General features: G+C 34.2%; 2 protein-coding genes across 3 annotated transcripts; both read left to right on the forward strand.

Annotated features, from left to right (window-relative positions):
* The first annotated feature begins 312 nt into the window (after positions 1-312).
* smim14 (small integral membrane protein 14) lies at positions 313-6,513 on the forward strand. Of its 2 annotated transcripts, none has more exons than XM_077203645.1 (5): positions 313-620; positions 2,715-2,795; positions 4,507-4,555; positions 4,647-4,795; positions 5,082-6,513. In XM_077203645.1, the coding sequence occupies exons 2-5, from the start codon at positions 2,721-2,723 to the stop codon at positions 5,118-5,120; spliced, it is 312 nt and encodes a 103-aa protein (XP_077059760.1). In that variant the 5' UTR covers positions 313-620; positions 2,715-2,720; the 3' UTR covers positions 5,121-6,513. The 2 variants fall into 2 exon arrangements, with proteins under 2 accessions (XP_077059760.1, XP_077059769.1); XM_077203654.1 differs by having other exon boundaries at positions 417-620; positions 2,681-2,795.
* Positions 6,514-6,958: 445 nt separating this feature from the next.
* ugdh (UDP-glucose 6-dehydrogenase) lies at positions 6,959-17,795 on the forward strand. The gene is made up of 12 exons (XM_077203588.1): positions 6,959-7,362; positions 8,967-9,128; positions 10,044-10,145; positions 10,240-10,440; positions 11,162-11,359; positions 11,682-11,829; positions 11,967-12,061; positions 14,500-14,630; positions 16,117-16,256; positions 16,433-16,524; positions 17,410-17,520; positions 17,630-17,795. Exons 2-12 carry the CDS (start codon positions 8,967-8,969, stop codon positions 17,729-17,731), a joined length of 1,482 nt encoding a protein of 493 aa, XP_077059703.1. The 5' UTR covers positions 6,959-7,362; the 3' UTR covers positions 17,732-17,795.
* The last annotated feature ends 170 nt before the right edge of the window (positions 17,796-17,965 follow it).

Genomic DNA, 17,965 nt, shown 5'->3' on the forward strand with positions numbered 1-17,965 from the left:
CCGCCGGCAGAATGCCGATAACAAATGAATATGTGATGCGCTCTGCGAACGGTGAGAAAAGCAACGGCATTTCAGTGTTTACCAAAATCTGCGACGTTTCACGTCATGTAGCGACGTGGCTCCCATCTGTTAGTTCCACCCATAGACAGTAAAAAAAATATTCCACCGCACGAATGTACGAATCCTACTATGGTAAAGGCTTCTCTCATTAATATTAATTACTAGGTGTTATGTTCGCCCAGTCGACCTTGCTGATTTGCTGAAATAATGTAGACGTTAAAGCGACAAAGACTTACCTCATGAATAATAATTAAGCTACGCAATTCGAAGCCCCAGGAAGGATCCAAAACAACCGTCAGCGCAAGCTCATTACAATTCATGAACCAATCCTTCGTCATAGTAACATTCCTAATTTTGCTTCCCTGATCCTTATCAAAACATAGACGGAACATTAGCCGGAGCTGCGGCCCTTTGCCAAACAGCAGTGTACACAAGGGAGCATTTGCACTGGATTCGGCCTGTGCGACCGGAGACTATCTGGGCTCAATATTCACATATCGGTCCTCCTGGTTTGAAGCGAATGTTTTTAAATCTCTTCGAGTGAGTTGTCGAAGTCATTGGTAAGACATCTGGTTACCCAAATCTTGTATTTTCCATTTTAGTTAACTTTTTATTTAATTTTGTCTTATTATTTTTTTAATGCGGTCTGCAGATTAAATTAATTACGATGCTTTAATGAAAAATTATAATTCCCCCATCCTCCTCGAAGACTATTATATCCCAATAATATATTTTGGGCATCTCATGATGTGAAATGTGTTTTATTCTTTGTTTATATTACGTCAATGATATGGATTTTCTGTGTATGAGTGGTTTATATATATATAGGATATATATATATTTTTTTTTTCTTCTGATAGTTTATTCAAGTCAGCCGGTTGAGTGTGAAGTTATCGAAGGGGAAGCAACAAAACCGAACAAAGTTTCAAAAAACGTAACATTAGGTTGAAAAAACAAGAAATTTGCATCAAACGTCTTTTTGTCGTGCTGTTTTTTTTAATAGTATATTAAATCATCGCTTTGAGTGAGCGTCTTTCTTCCCTGAAACCTACCTTTTGTTTACAGTTTCGTATATTCGTAATGCTTAAATGCAATAGGCTACTCCCACTTATTAAAACGCACCAAACAAGCGTTGAGTTTTGAGATAGTTTGTCTATATGTTATTAAGTTAGGACCTGACTGCTCTTACAACTAAATCCAGGAATGTAAATTTTGACTAGTAGTAGGCTACTCGATTCTATCGCGTGAATCTAATTTAATGGGAGCGCGCACACATTTTCATATTTGACAATAGCGCCCATCACATGTAATTAAACATATTAATACAGCCTAATGAGCCTATGCCATAAGCACATTTGAACTTATGTTAACATTTAATTGTAATCAAGTGTAGCCTAATCTGTATGTGGGATTTTTTTCTTTTTGTGTAATATATATTAATTAAAGGTTATATATATTATATAACCATTATATATTATATATTATAGGTTATATATTATATATATTATATAAATCGTTTTACTCCAACAGCATTCTCATTAAATAATTTTTTTGAGTGAATTGGGCCAATATGAAAGTGAAACAAGATAAAAGAAATTTAGGAGCAATTTGGTGCTTGGACAATTTTTATTTTGTTTGTTTCAAGTAGTCACACAGACACATTTTTATCCAGATACACCGCATACATATACATATACATATATTATATATATATATATATATATATATATATATTATTAGTGCTGTCAATCGATTACATTTTTAACTAGATTAATGACAATTTTGTTCTGTGATTGATCGCGATTAAAACACTTACGTTTTTAATATAATTTATAATGAAATAATTTCACATTTAATCTGCAATTTAATGTAGAAAGAACATAAAGACAGTATATTTTAAATACTTTTCATGAATGAAGGCCAGAATCACTAATACTGCTAATGATGTCTCTATAAAATTGTATATTGTTTTTCAATTTTCAACATTAATTATAGCCATTCAACAATACAGTGTAATTAACAGCCATTAACAGCTCTTTTAAAAAAAAAAACATTTATTAGGCTTCAAAAAATATATCAATTTTAATTTAAGTGAACTTAAAACAATCATATAAATGTCATATTTACCTGTGCCCTTACTGTCTAACAGGTAGGAAATATAAATAAATTAAATAAACTTATCATACAGTCTGGACTGCATAAATGATAAATGTATCAAATGGTTTAAACGCATTTGCATGAATAAAATATAATATAATGTAACGCTAGCCAAAGAATTACAGACAAATGGATGCTGCTTTAATTGTCTTAAAAAACATTACGCGTTAAACTGGAAAAAATGTATGTGTTAACGTTGACAGCACTAATATATATATATATATATATATATATATATATATATATATATATATATATATTCAGTTAGTCTAGACTCTAGAGATCATTAACTGCAGGCCAAAAATAGAATATTTAAAGTAGCTAGTCTACCACATATTTTTGTTTATTTGAATTTCAAATGAGTCCTATAGACCTTACCATGTGAAACCTTTCTAATTCACCACACCCATGTAGATTGGAGCTATATGTGTGTGTGTGTGTGTTTAAAATAATTTATTATTAGTGTCTGGAATGTGTGTGAATTGTGTCTTATTCAGGAGAGGATGGCAGAGGGAGGTTATGACCCCTGTGAGTGCATTTGCTCTAATGAACATGCCATGAGGAGACTTATCAACCTGGTGAGTTCACCATCAAATTGTAATGATAGCAAAACAATACATGCTTAATTTGTGTGCCTTCTCTGGATCTGCTATTAGAAACTAATCAGATGAATTCTATAGAAACTTATTGATACATTGATCTGTATGATCTGAAATAAAAGTGAAGAATTAAGATGGAAGAATCCAAAATGAGGACCCTGTCCTGTTTCTTGGTACAAAAAGATACACTTCCGGTCAACAGTTTGGAATAATTATGTCGTTGTTTTTTTAAATGGCTTTGAAAGAAGTCTCTTATAGGCTACATTTATTTGATGAAAATTCCAGAAAAAAATCCAGAAACATTTCTTATTATTATCTATTCTGAAAACAGTTTGTGCTGCTTAATACTTTTGTGGAAACTTTGATACACTATCATACAAAAGTTTGGAGTAATAAGATTTTAAAAAAGATAAGAAAAGAAAAAATGAATACTTTTATTCAGCAAAGACACATTAAATTGATCAAAAGTGGCCGTAAAGGCATTTAAAAAAGATTTTCTATTAATCAAAGAATTCTGAATCGCATTTTCTCAAAAACATTAAGCAGCCAATAAAAAAACATTATTAGTAACTGAGCACCAATAATAATTGATAATTAGCACCAAATCAGCATATTAGAATTATTACTGAAGGATCATGTGACACTGAATTGAAGACTAGAGTAATGATGCTGAAAATTCAGCTTTTCCATTATAGGAATAAATTACATTTTAAAATATATTAAAACAGAAAACAGTTATTTTAAATTGTCATCATATTTTATTAATATATGATCATTATTATTCATCATATTTACTGTATTTTTGATCAAACAAATGTATCCTTTGTGAGCATAAGAAACTTCTTTCAAAAAATTTCAAAAACTAATGTCAGGAATATTTATAATAGAGAGAAAGAGTTGTAAGTGAATGAATTTAACAGTTGCTAATGAAGCTATGATACTTATTAAAACAGTGTAGAAAGGCATTTAGATTCAATGTCATTTGGATGTGTGCCAATCTGACAGGGCCTCCATGTTCCAGACAGGTTTGAAGATTTTGAGAGCTGTAGTGTCCAATGCAATAACAGAAGGAACCTCATATACAGGACCAACTTCATCTAGGCAATTTATTTAAAAAAAATATCTTTAAGTCTTTATTAAAAATATACTTAGAAAAAAATCATAGAAAATACCTATCTTTTTAAAACGATACTAGGTGTTTAATAATTTTGCTGTTGTGGTCAGAATGAATGACCAATAGAGGGCGCTAGTGATTCTTTGGTTCAGGCAAAATAACACTTGATTCAACTGTGTGTAGAGGAAACGTTAGAATAGTTTTTGCCCTTTTAAAAGCAACATATATCAATGCTTTTTGCGGTATAAAAACAGAGATACAAATATGATATAAATTAATATTAATATATGTATGTATATATATATATATATATATATATATATATATATATATATATATATATATCATATCATATGCAGGGAACTGGCATTTTGCAGAAGGATACACACGTACACGTTGATTGTTTTCAGACAAGTAAAATTTAATTTTAATTAATGTTTTATGAATTAATGTAATTTGTCCTAAAACTGCTTCAAGGGAGAATCCCAATGTTGTCATTCCATCTATATAGTATGTTTTTTTTGTGTTTGGGTTAGCCTGTTTGATAAAATACTGTCTTTGTGATTCCTTTCCAAGCTGAGACAGTCCCAGTCCTACTGTACAGACACAGAGTGCCTTCAGGAGAGTAAGTCTGTCCGTCTAAAAAAAAGAGGCCAAGAACACATAGCACACATACTGTGTGTTATTTTTTTAAATTGAGCTTTGTATGTACGCAGTACCAGGCCCCAACTCCTCAGTAGAAGGGGACATCACTCTGCCCATGATTATTATGGGATGGCTAGTTCTAGCTCTTGTGATCTTTCTGTTCCGCCCAGCCAGCTTGAGGGGCTCTTCAACCGGCGGCAAGCCCTCCAGTCCCCATGGAGTAAGTCATGCCAGACAAACTCCCTCAAAACATTTATGAATGAGCGTTATAATGATTAAACTGTGTCAGTTATCACTAAGATATCAATTAAGACGTAATCAAACTCAATGACATCAATGACCAATGACCAAACTCAATGATTAACGGTAATCAGAAATTGTAGCAAATTATACATCCTTAATAGCTTTTAACCATCTGTAAATCATCTCATTTGTATTATGGGCTGCTTTAACTTTGAATCACTTGATTAATATTTTAATTCTTGTAATTCTTTCTTCTGATTTAGAATCATGGCAGAGAGCCACCAGCACCTCCAGTGGACTAGAACCCTGCACAAAAGAATTGATCTTTTAATCCAGCTTCCACCTGATCAGCTACTGTGACCAGTATAACTTGTTAATTTCCTATCTGTTAGTATTTCTGATTCCAGATTCTTTAGTCAATATCGAGAGGGTGATCTACGCAGACGCTTGGATAACAAGGTGTTTCTACAATGCGAGTTGTGTTTCAAAAGAGGGAGCTAAAAAAGAAAGTTGTCCAAGTGGTGAATTGTCAGAGTCTGATGATTTTCAGGTTTATATATCTCTTTTTATTATAAAGCCTTATTATGTATTTAGCAAGTTGTTAAAATAACATATACGCTTATTTAATGACACTTAACCTAGATCAGACTGAATATAAATTGCAATCTAGAGTAAAGGTTACATAGTTATAGAGTGTCATCAAGAGATTTGGGTTGTTTTCAAGTAGACTGAGGTGGAGAGAATAATATTTCTTGTCTGTAGCTTATACATTCCAAAGCTATGATGACTTCACAGACACAATGTCATTAGTCCATGTTGGAGCATGAGCCTTGGCTTTGCATTAGGTCATTCTGAATACAGATGTACTTGAAATGATTCACACATTTGAGGTTGACAAAGACTACTTCTTAAATTTCAACATTTTGTGCAAGAGGAAATAATGAAATGGGAGTATTCCAGTATTTACTTGGCACTCATTTCTGTAGTCATGGCTGTATGAATGTTTGGGTGTTCGGGAATGGTCTGAGATCTGATCTAAAGCAGACATCTCCACCCTGAAGACTATGACAGCCTATTTATCCTTCATGCATAAAAACCGTTAGTGCAACTGCTATTATAGACTGTTAAATGCCAATCTGAACAGAGTTTTGTTGCGTTTGCTCCAGAATCATTGTGTTGCTATACTTTCTAGAATAGTTAGGCAAATGGTATGGGGAATCTGCCAAATTTCAGTGATGAAAATCTAAAAACAATTTTATCTTTCAAAATAAGATTTGAATGGGTTACTTTTGAATTGTGGTAGTATTTGTGAAGAGCATAAGCTTAAAGGCAAATCTACCAACTAGCACTTTGGTTTTGGCACCTATACGTTTGTGTACACAAGGCGAAGCTCCAGAAAAACACCAAAGATACAATGTTAATTGCTCGATTTCAATTGTGGTTGAACTTCCAGGGAAACTTCCCTGTCTGTTCAGTTCTGTGAAAAATTTAAATGTCTTAATGGCACAAAAGTCAATTTGATTAATTGGACAGACTAATGATTTCTGGAAGGTTCAGTTAAGGTGGTGGTGTGGATTTCAGGGCATGTAAATTGAATTCTGTCTATGTACACTGTTCTAGTGAAACTGCTCTATATGAAAGGGCTTGATCTATGCACTTTTGGGTACTTAAAAATAAATATAAACAATAGCATCACTTTTTTGCCTTTCTTTTGTTTAATGTAGGTATTGGGGAGTATTTATTGGTGGTGGTTAGTGTCTTTTTATACGTTTCTAATTCGAATGGGTTAGTATGACTCTACTCTCAATAATCATTTCTGCGTCAAAAAAGACCACTAATGATTTCCTATGATATTACGTCAACCATACGTCTCAGTCACTGATTGGCTGCTGCTGAAACGTCTCCGTCATTCACACGTATGTTTCGCTGTAATGAAATTCATCCATGTCAAATGAATATTTTTATTTAGGAGCTTGATAAATTACATTTAATTAGTAAAAAATAAAACAAAACAAAACAAAAAACGTTTTGTTCTATGACTTTTCATTTTCTCAAACTAAGATTTAGTTTGCTCTTGCTCAAGTTAACGAGGCTCTTAGTTTGAAAAGACTTTATGCCCCGGAAGCAGACGCCCATGCCCGCCCCTCTCAGAAGTGTTTACGTTGCTGCTATCATCCCAGTGTGTGTGTGTGTGTGTGTGTGTGTGTGTGTGTGTGTGTGTGTGTGTGTGTGTGTGTGTGTGTGTGTGTGTGTGTGTGTGTGTGTGTGTGTGTGAGAGAGAGAGAGAGAGAGAGAGAGAGAGAGAGAGAGAGAGAGAGAGAGAGAGAGAGAGAGAGAGAGTTTGTGTACGCACGCATGAATGTGTGTGCGTGTGTACGCACGCGTGAATGTGTGTGTGTGTGTGTTCTCCGTGAGTTTATGTATCAAGGATATAATAGTTTTATTCATTCGGGAACAAGGCACCTCAGACGGCGGAACCTCACCTGCACAGCCTTGATTCACACTGAGGAGTGTTTTACCTGAAGAACTTTATTTTGACACAAGGTAGGCTAAGTTTGTGTGATTTATTTTTAGCTATTTCTTTCTTTCTTTTAAAAAGATTTTAAAGCGGATCTTATTGAACTCATTGAATTTAAAGTTCGTGGTTGAAGCTATAATACAGAATCTGAACTGATCATATTCTTTAAGTCTATAAATGATTGAACAGATCAGTTCTAAAAGTTGAAAGAGTTCAAATAAACATGTATTCATCATGAGAACATAAAACAATCAAAGAAATAATACATTTCATTACATTTTACATGTTTAAAGCATCAACAGGCATCATCTATAAAACTTTTATCTTTAAAAGTTGATCTGGTTCTACTTAGTCATTTTATGCCTCTTAAAGAAGAGCCATAAACGTTCATTACGTTAACGGTTCGTTCTTTTGAGTCGAATATTTTCGATGAATATCTTGAGTTATTGTCGAGTCAACAGCCGCTGAACAGAGGATTAAACTTATGGGATGAAATATAATTTATATACTCTTTTAATTTCAATTTTATTTTATAATTATTTTGAAAAATAATGTAAAATGTTTTAGGTTTTACAAAATTAACAAACAAACAAACGAGACCGAGTTGATTTTAGAATAGGGATTCATTTAATATATTTTTTTAAAGAGATAACTGAACATATCATATATTACATACTAGAATCACTGAATCTGATTTTGGGACGCTGAGTGTTGTAAAGGAACCGGACTTCTCATCACCCAAAAATGTACATTCTGTCATTAATTACTCATCTCATGTTGTTCCAAATCTGTAAGACTTTCATTCATCTTTAGAACACAAATGAAGATCTTTTTTAGGAAATCTGAGACTTTTCTCTCCCTCCATTGACAGCTAACTGACACTTTGATGCTTCAAAAAGTAAATAAAGAGATCGTAAAACTAATCCATATGAATTGAGTGGTTTAGTTAAAATTTTCTGAAGAGACGCGATCACTTTATATGACGAACAGATTGAATTTTGGCTTTTATTCAGATTTAAACATTCATCAACTCACACATCAGTTATAGGAAACGGAAGCTCAAGCATGTTTGCTTGATGTGTGAGAACCAATGAGGTTAATTCTCGTGTTACGCAGCACATTTGAGCTTTCAGAAGAACCAATGAGGTTTGTTTTTGCTCGTCAAGCAGATTCGGTTGAGCTTGTGTTTATTTTTGCTGATCAATGTTTAAATGTGATTAAAAGCCTCAATCAAAACTGTTCATCATATAAAGCGATTGAGTCTCTTCAGAAAATCTGGACTAAACCACTCATATGGATTTGTCTTATGATCTCTTTTTGAAGCATCAATGATTCAATGTGGTAGTTGTGTCTGGCAATGGAGGGACAGAAAGCTATCAGATTTCATTAAAAAGATTTTCCGAAGATGAACGAAAGTCTAACGGGTTTGGAATGACATGAAGGTGAGTTCATTTTTGAGTGAACTATCCCTTTAATGTCCCCTGGGGTTACTAATATGATACTTCCCACTGACCTCCTCATGAGCCCCTGGATCCCTGCTGAAGAAGAGGATGAATTGTATTCGGCTGGTTAATAAGAGGCCATTCATAATCATCACAAAATCTTTGATTCCATCTGTCTCTCTTCTCAGATGTTTCAGATTAAAAAGATTTGCTGTATAGGCGCTGGGTATGTTGGTGGTCCAACATGTAGTGTCATTGCCAGCATGTGTCCTGAGATCACAGTAACGGTGGTGGATGTTAATGAATCCCGGATCAAAGCCTGGAACTCTGATACCCTGCCCATCTATGAGGTAACAACGCAAAAGCAATAATGCAGTTGACCCGTTAACCGCCACCCCCTTTGTGAGCATAAATCTGATCTTAAATGTTTATAATTTATGAATTCCTTGGAATACAGACCTATTTTAAGTGTAAAAAGGATTTACCATATTGTACAAACTAAACTTTTTTATATATATTTAAAACAAAATACATATTTTACAAAATCGTTGTCTTTAAAATGTCTAAAATTGCAAGAAAATCAAAGCAACATGTCTAATCAAGTTTTGTTTTCCCAACTTTTAATTTGATATCATCTAAATTGAGGCCCTGTAAAAGGATTTAAAGTACTGTTCCCATGGTAATGCAATGTCCAAATTCAAAATGTTTTTCACAGGATGGATTTTAAGAATTTAAGCTTTCGAATGATACCTCATTTATGATGATTACAAAAATATTCAAATAAAAAGCGAGCCAAGTGTCCCCCGTTACAGGGACTCATCCAAGTTAAAGGTGCAACACAAATATATTTTCCTCATTAAAAATATTTTTACCCCCAAATATTTGTATAGTACATTTGGTAGATGTGTTTAAAAATGTAAAGACATACTTCAAATAATTACAGATTTAATTTAAAGGGATAGTTTAGTAATTTACTCACCCTCAAGTTCTTCCAAGCCTGTATGAATTTCTCTCTTCTGCTGGACACAAAATAAGATATTTTGAAAAATATGGGTAACCAAACAGTTGATGGACACCATTGACTATTTTGTTGCATACATTCTTCAAAATATCATCTTTTTTGGTTCAGCAGAAAAAAGAAATTCACACAGGCTATATGGCTATGATAAATTTAAATGATAAAGTAAATGAGAAATCTTCTTTTTAATGAGAAATGACCATAACCAGTTGTGTTGTAAATGTGTCTCTTCTTCTTGCTGTTGTAGCCGGGTCTGAATGAAGTGGTGTTGTCTTGTCGTGGGAAGAACCTCTTCTTCTCCACAGATATCGATTCTGCCATTAAAGAGGCTGATCTGGTCTTTATTTCTGTGAGTGCAACAAACTATTTTAATGTGGTTGTGCATATACCTGTAGGTCTGTAGTGTGCTGTGCACAGACTATAATATCTTTCTCTCTCCTCAGGTAAACACCCCAACTAAGACGTACGGTATGGGCAAAGGTCGTGCTGCTGACTTGAAGTTTATTGAGGCATGTGCACGCCGCATCGTGGAGATGTCGGACGGGTATAAAATTGTTACGGAGAAGAGCACAGTGCCGGTCCGTGCAGCTGAGAGCATCCGTAGGATATTTGATGCTAACACCAAACCCAGCCTCAACTTACAGGTGTGTATGTGTGAACGTCTAAATATTCCTGTGCTTATATATGGGGTAGGTGACAAATAAAAAAATTATGTCCATGAGATATTTTTTTTTTTTTACATAAACATTTTAGGTTTAATTGTAAATAAATATATAATGTGTTTTAGGTGCTGCAACTTTTTTGCAGTGTGATAAATTTTCTCAAGTACAAGTATTCACTGTAATCATTCACATTAAACTGATTTACTTTGTTAAAGACATTTCTATTTCAAATACATGCTGTTAAACTTTGTATTCATCAAAGAATCCTAGAAAAATATACCAGTGTCCACAAAACTTACAACTTAGGACAACTATTTTCAACACTGATAATGAGAGCACACACACACACACACACACACACACACACACACACACACACACACACACACACACACACACACACACACACACACACACACACACACACACACACACACACACACTAGATAGATAGATAGATAGATAACATGAAGAAAAATTTATATATAATATGCATATGCTTCTACATCAGTTTGTCATTTTTACACAAAAACCATCTACTTGTAAATATAATCAGGATTAGGCTGTTGTTTTGAAAGGAAATTTCTGCGAAGTTTTTTCCTCTCCCAACTCTCAAGGGAATTTATAAAACTGGGTTTGTGGACCTTCACAGTTTATTCTATTCTGTGTTAATGAGCAACCTTTTTCCCGGCTTTGATTACAGGTTCTCTCTAACCCAGAGTTCCTTGCGGAGGGTACAGCAGTGAAGGACCTGAAGGACCCAGATCGTGTCCTGATTGGAGGAGATGAGACTCCAGAGGGTCAAAGGGCTATCAGTGCTCTCTGTGCAGTTTATGAGCACTGGGTCCCCAAATCACGCATAATCACCACCAACACCTGGTCCTCTGAACTTTCTAAACTGGTATGTAAATGTAAGGTGTATAATGAGGGTGTGTTCACAGTCATGTTTAGAACCTAAAGATAAAAAAAACAAAAAACCTGTTCTTGTTGTATGTGCGTACACAATAGTATTTTTACCAGCTGAGACCTTGGGGTCTTGGTCGACTTGTTTAGTGCACACCAAGGTTCAAACTTGTTCACATTTGTTCAAATGAACCGCACTAACAGAGCTCCAGAGTTCGTTTTAATCGAACCAAACCTCCCAGGTGATTGACTTAAATTGTAGCCAAGCCTTTAATTTGTTATAGAAAATTCATTCAATTCATATTTTGTGCTTGTATTAGGCAGCGAATGCATTCCTGGCTCAGCGCATCAGTAGTATAAACTCCATCTCTGCCCTGTGTGAGTCCACTGGCGCTGATGTTGAGGAGGTGGCCAGAGCCATCGGCATGGATCAGCGCATTGGGAGCAAGTTCCTCAAAGCCAGCGTGGGTCAGTGCATTTGTTTTCACCCCATCTTAGTTCCACATTATTGGAACTTTTTTGCTTTGTAATAGTGTTCAAAATGAAATAATAGAATGAGATTAAAGAGAATTCAAATTACCTTAATATGTATGTGTCTGAATCAGGTTTTGGAGGAAGTTGTTTTCAGAAGGATGTGCTGAATTTGGTGTATCTGTGTGAGGCACTGAATCTCCCAGAGGTTGCTTCATACTGGCAACAGGTAAACCTCAATTTCAATACTGATTTAATAAGTCTTGGTGGCAGGGCCGGGTCTAGATTCTCAATGTGCCCCTCTATCATTATCCCCAGGATACTTTTCTTTTTTTTTGTTATAGCACACAATATTTAAAAAAGATATCAGCACTAAATTAGTTACATACACAAATTACTAGAAACATTGTGCGTTTGTAATGTTCTGGCGCGAATCCTTTTACAGTTCTCCCTCATAGACACGCTCAGCACTTCAGATGAGTTATGCCAGAATTGCCATAATCAAAGATTTCAACTTGTAAAAAGAGGCCACATCCTTTTTCTGACCAGTTTTTCAAGGCTTTTGCACACCTCATATCTGATCGCTTCTCAGACAGCTCCTTGCGCTCTAGTCTCTATTAAAATGCTCACACATCATTGAACACTTGGAATTTTAAAATTGTGATTTCCAGGTCATGGAAAAAAATCTTGAAAAAATAAATAAATAAAACTTTTAGAAATATGTAACTATTCTAGTAAAATATTGATTAGTTTTGCTCAGCTCTAAAAATATTCTATATCAGCATATTGCACTCTTTGTTGATTAGTAGCCTATCCATTGTAAGTCAGAAGTTACATGCACCTTGCAGAATCTGCAAACTATCAATAATGTAAAAAATAAATAAATGAGATTATAAATTACATGTTTTTTTTATTTAGCACTGCTATGAAAATGTTTTTGAAGATGGTTATATATAGTCCACAATATATAAAGATATCAGCATTTACACAAATTAAGCAGTTCAAAAGTTTACATACTTTTAAATTGATTCCCAGTAGTGTGTGTCATTACTGTAAACATTTACTGATGCTCCAGAAGGCAAAAAGCATTAAAATGCAGGGGGTGTAAACATTTGCACAGGATGATTGTAGGGTAAATTATTCTTATTTTGTCTTCTGGAAAATTGGAAAAAAAGTATTTTATGTAGCTTTTGCAGGGAAGTAAAATGAGAACAATTTCCAATCATCCCTTTCAAAGGTTGTGTGTTGCCTTGAGCATCATTGCACGTTTGCAGCTTACGATCATCCAGGTAACAACTCACACTATTAAGAATTAAGAATCAAGCATATGTAAACTTTTGAACTGGATCTTTTGTATAAATTCAGTTATTATTATGTCTTGTGGTCTATATGTAAACAAACATAATGTGACTTAAACTGTACATATATTTAAATTTCCTCTCAAATTATTTTTGGTGCAATAAACAATCCTAAGTAGTTTATTTTTCTCTTAAGACAAGTATTTAATACAATTTCATTAGAAATCAAAGTGAGTCATTCTGAATTTGCACAAAAAAAAGAAGCTTTTCTTTGCCAAAACCTATGAATCATAAATCGAATCAAGTGTGACCAACCAACACCACTAAATAATGCTGCCCCACCAAGTTTTGGAAATGCCCCCCTAGTCATGTAAAACCTAGAACCGGGCCTGCTTGCTGGCATGTGTTGACTTTGTTCAATGAAAAGTTGCATCAAGGCAGCTTTAATCTCACCAAAAGTCATCAAATGGTCCCAAACATCATTGGTTGTTACATGAAAAAACAGCAAATCTAAATATGTGCGGTGCACTTGAGATTATTTGAGAACTGTGATGGGGATGATTTTTTTTTTTAGCAAATACCGACTTGCACTACCATTCAAAAGTTTGGGGTCAGTAAGATCTTTTTTTTTTTAAAGAAATTAATATTTCTACAAGGATGCATTAAATTGATCAAAAGTGACTGTATAGGCCCTCGAGATCCACTTTCGTGCATAGGCCGATCAGTGTAGGACATCAAAGTACAGCGAGAGTGATTCGAAAGCATACCGAGTTTTATTTACGGTAATTACAACATGGCGTGAGCACAGCAAAACTCTTCTGGAAAGTGCCAATGTTGAGAACCCCTGGTATATGCATTTGTAATCTTACAAAAGATTTCCATTTTCAATAAATGCTGTTATTTTGAACATTCTATTTATCAAAGAATCAGGCAGATCTGTTTCAACAAACTTCTTAATAAGAAGAAATCTTTCTTGAGCACCAATCAGCATATTAGAATGATTTCTGAAGGATCATGTGCCACTGAAGACTGGAGTAATGAGGCTGAAAATTCAGCTTTGCCACCAAAGGAATACATTACATTTTAATATGTATCAAAATTAAAAACAATTATTTTAAATTGTAATATTTCACAAAATAACTATTTTTTACTGTATTATTTTTTTGATCAAATAAATGCAGCCTTAGTAAGCAGAAGAGACTTCTTTAAAAAGCATTTTAAAAAATCATACCATCCTCAAACGGTTGAAGTCTAGACTAGAGTAAGTTATGATGAACTTTCAAACAGCAACTATAGTAACAATTTGTTATCTAAAAATTATTTTGATTGTTTTTGTCTAATCTTTTACTTTGTATTTCTGTATCTGCAGGTGATAGACATGAACGAATATCAGAGAAAGAGATTTGCCTGTCGGATCATTGACTGCCTGTTTAACACAGTTACAGGGAAGAAAATCGCCTTGTTAGGTTTCTCCTTCAAAAAGGACACGGGAGACACCAGGTAAATGCAAGGACACTTTGAACCAGTCATTTTCATTTATGACAGCTTTATCACATATTATTATGTGAGAAGTCAAAAGCTGTCTCTTTCACCTACAAAATAGACAGACTGTGAGATGTCAGAGTTAATCATCAGCTTTGTGTAATGAAGGTTACACAAAGTTTTCTTGGTTTGAACTATCTCCTATTTAAATACTTGCACACTTAAAACAACACAGCACATGCTAAGCGTGCCCATCCCACCCATGACCTTTATCTAGAGTTAATGAGAACAAGTCATGCCTCTGCATATGTATCGTCTCAGAAACATGACTCTGCAGATTATTTTTTCATTTAGGAATGGGGCAGTAACAAATCCATTCAATAATACAGTAGGGTCCAAAAGTCTATTTCCAAAAAAATCTATTTTGCTATTTCCCATCCCCAAATTCAACAGTTAATTCTGATTTTCAGAATGTTTTAGTATTTGATGTCTATATTTTCCTAATGGCTGCAGCGTTTGTTATGTGAACTTATGTGAACACAAGTTTATGCAAAGCCAGGTGATCATGTTATCCAGCATGATATGAAAATTGATCTTGATCAATATTGATATTGAAAATTGAGTCAATGTCATTTCTGAATTAGAACTAGTAGAACATAAATGTTCATTACACTACCGTTATTTCCGGTGACGAATTTCATGTTCATTCCAGAAGTGCACTGGGTCTTGACTCTTCACTGTTTTTGTCACTCCGTTTGTCTTTGTTCCAGACAGACAGTCAGCCTGTGCATTAGTGGTAGGAATTTTTGCATCGGAGGTCTTCATATATATATATATATGTATATATATATATATAATACATATTATAATATATATATATATATATAATACTTCATACATATATATATAATAACAATGCCAGATATGCGCAGATTCTGCGCTCTGACGAGTTGAGAATTTGCGCTAAATCTGCGCAGATTTGGCTTTCACGAACTTCCCCAGCAAAGTGAGTAAATTTAAGTTACCTGCCAAATTGGCTAGTGATTTGACAGCGTTATCCGCCACAATTGATTTTTACCCGCATTTGGTGGGTGTTTAAAAAAAAAATGTAAACCCTGATTGGCTTTCTGAGTGAGTCACTCAATCATCCACTCAGTCAATTCCTCCACACTGATTAATTTAGGAGGAAAACATGTCTAATTTCTGTTGCTCAAAGATGTGCCACAGTTAGTTTATTCTGTTTGGAAGTATTTTCTTTGGTAGCTCAAAAATATGCATATTAAATAGTGATATTTGTTTTTCTGAATGAAAGTTACTCTATAAACTAGTTAATTTTTTTTCTCAAACAATATAACGAAAACGATTGATTGAGATTTACCTTTACCCAAAATGACTTGAAGTGCATTTTTTGCTACTGTTCTCTACTAGTTTGCCTATGGAATCATAATTAGTCTAAACGGGAGTCTTGTGTTCTAAGTCCATCCTATGTGCATGTGTGTTTCAGAGAGTCGTCCAGTATCTATATCTCTAAGTATCTGATGGACGAAGGTGCCAAGCTGCATATTTATGACCCTAAAGTGCTAAAGGAGCAGATAATCCAGGACTTGTCTCAACCCAGCATCTCCGGAGACAGCCCAGAGAGAGGTATGTGTGTTGAGCAGATAAAACTGTGCTTTAGGTCTCTTTGAATGATAGGAGAGAAAGACCGTGCTGTGTCATGCTGAACCTCATGTAGGGGAGAAACTCATGTCTAGGAATGCGGGACAAAGTTTATTGTGTCTGTGTGTTTCTGTCTAATTTGACACTCATTCTGTCTGCAGTTTGTGATCTTGTTACGGTGACGTCAGACCCATACGAGGCGTGTGAAAGTGCACACGCCCTAGTCATCTGCACAGAGTGGGACATGTTTAAGGTACATGGCACACGCACAAAAAACACACTATTGTGTGACATCACTCTACACCCCGTGTTGTTCAAACAGTTCCAAATAGGTGCTGTTTATTTGTGCTTGGTTTGTGGTTAAAACTGAAACCCTGGGTGAAAGTAAAATAAATTATTTTTAAATATTTAATGAACATAAAAAGAATGACATAAAAAAAATGTCCCTCACCCCATGTGGTCTAAATGGTTACCAGGGCTATTCCTTTATACTCAATTTGTGTCGGTTTTGTGTATCTACTGATAATGTTCAGCATTTTTTAGCCTTAATGCATTATTTTCCAGGTATCTTTGCAAATTTTCTCAATCTTTTATTAGTAAATCTTTTATTTTCATATTAATGTATAAATGTAAAAAACATTTATAATACTAACTTCATATGTTTAAATAATTTTAGTATAAATACCAAAGAAATTTCAATTTAAACTTTTATAATACTAGTTTGTTTGTTTTTAAAAGAATTTTAGAATAAATTCTAAATTAGACAATTAAATGCAAGTATAATATTATAAATTAATAAATGTTTGGTTATGTATTTTATATATTTAATTTAGAAATGTAAAAATGTAGAGCTGTTTTTTTTTTTAAATGATAATTTAGAATATATACAAAATTATACATTTAAATTTATAATGTATAATTTTTGTTTTGTAGTTGGTCCAGTGAAAACATTGGTGCGCTATAAATCTGTATTGGCAAAAAACTGCTTATTGTTGAGCCCTGTAATGGTACTTTGATAAACGCCAGTGTACTGAATTATTAATCGTTTCGTATATATAATAGAATACATGGTACAAAAAGAATTCCATGGTACATTGTGCTACTTATTTATGGTTAAGTATTATGTGTTTGTTTTTAGGATCTGGATTATGAGAAAATATATCACAAGATGTTGAAACCAGCATTTATCTTTGATGGACGACGAGTCCTGGACCATCTGCACCCCCAACTACAGAACTTTGGCTTTCAGGTCAGTAGTTATTTGTGCACTTAACACGTTTATGTGTGGACCCACTTCTCTGAATCATAATCTTATTCACTTCATTAGTTCACATGGTTTAATGTTGTGTTATGCATAGATCGAGACCATTGGAAAGAAGGTAACGACCCGAATCCCCTTCACACCATCTGGAGGAGTTCCACGAATCAATGAACCACCCACCAAGAAAGCCAAAGCCTAAGACACTGACACACACATGCATGTGCACTTTATATTGATTAAAGTCTTTTGCAAAAAAAACCAAATGAATGTGTGACCGTTCCTGGAAAACTACGGACTCCTTTGTTTGTAAAAATGCATGTGCTCTGTGTGTGTTGAGCTGTTTAACAGAATGTTTTGTTTTTTCAAAGACAGTTTATTCTCTCATATCCGTTAGCAAAATGCAGTGTTTTAATGTGTTAAAGACTTCATCATC

This window comes from Siphateles boraxobius, unplaced genomic scaffold (genome assembly GCF_051911475.1).
Source record: "Siphateles boraxobius isolate OS27281-9 unplaced genomic scaffold, OSU_SipBor_1 119, whole genome shotgun sequence".
NCBI classification, from domain to species: Eukaryota; Metazoa; Chordata; class Actinopteri; order Cypriniformes; family Leuciscidae; genus Siphateles; species Siphateles boraxobius.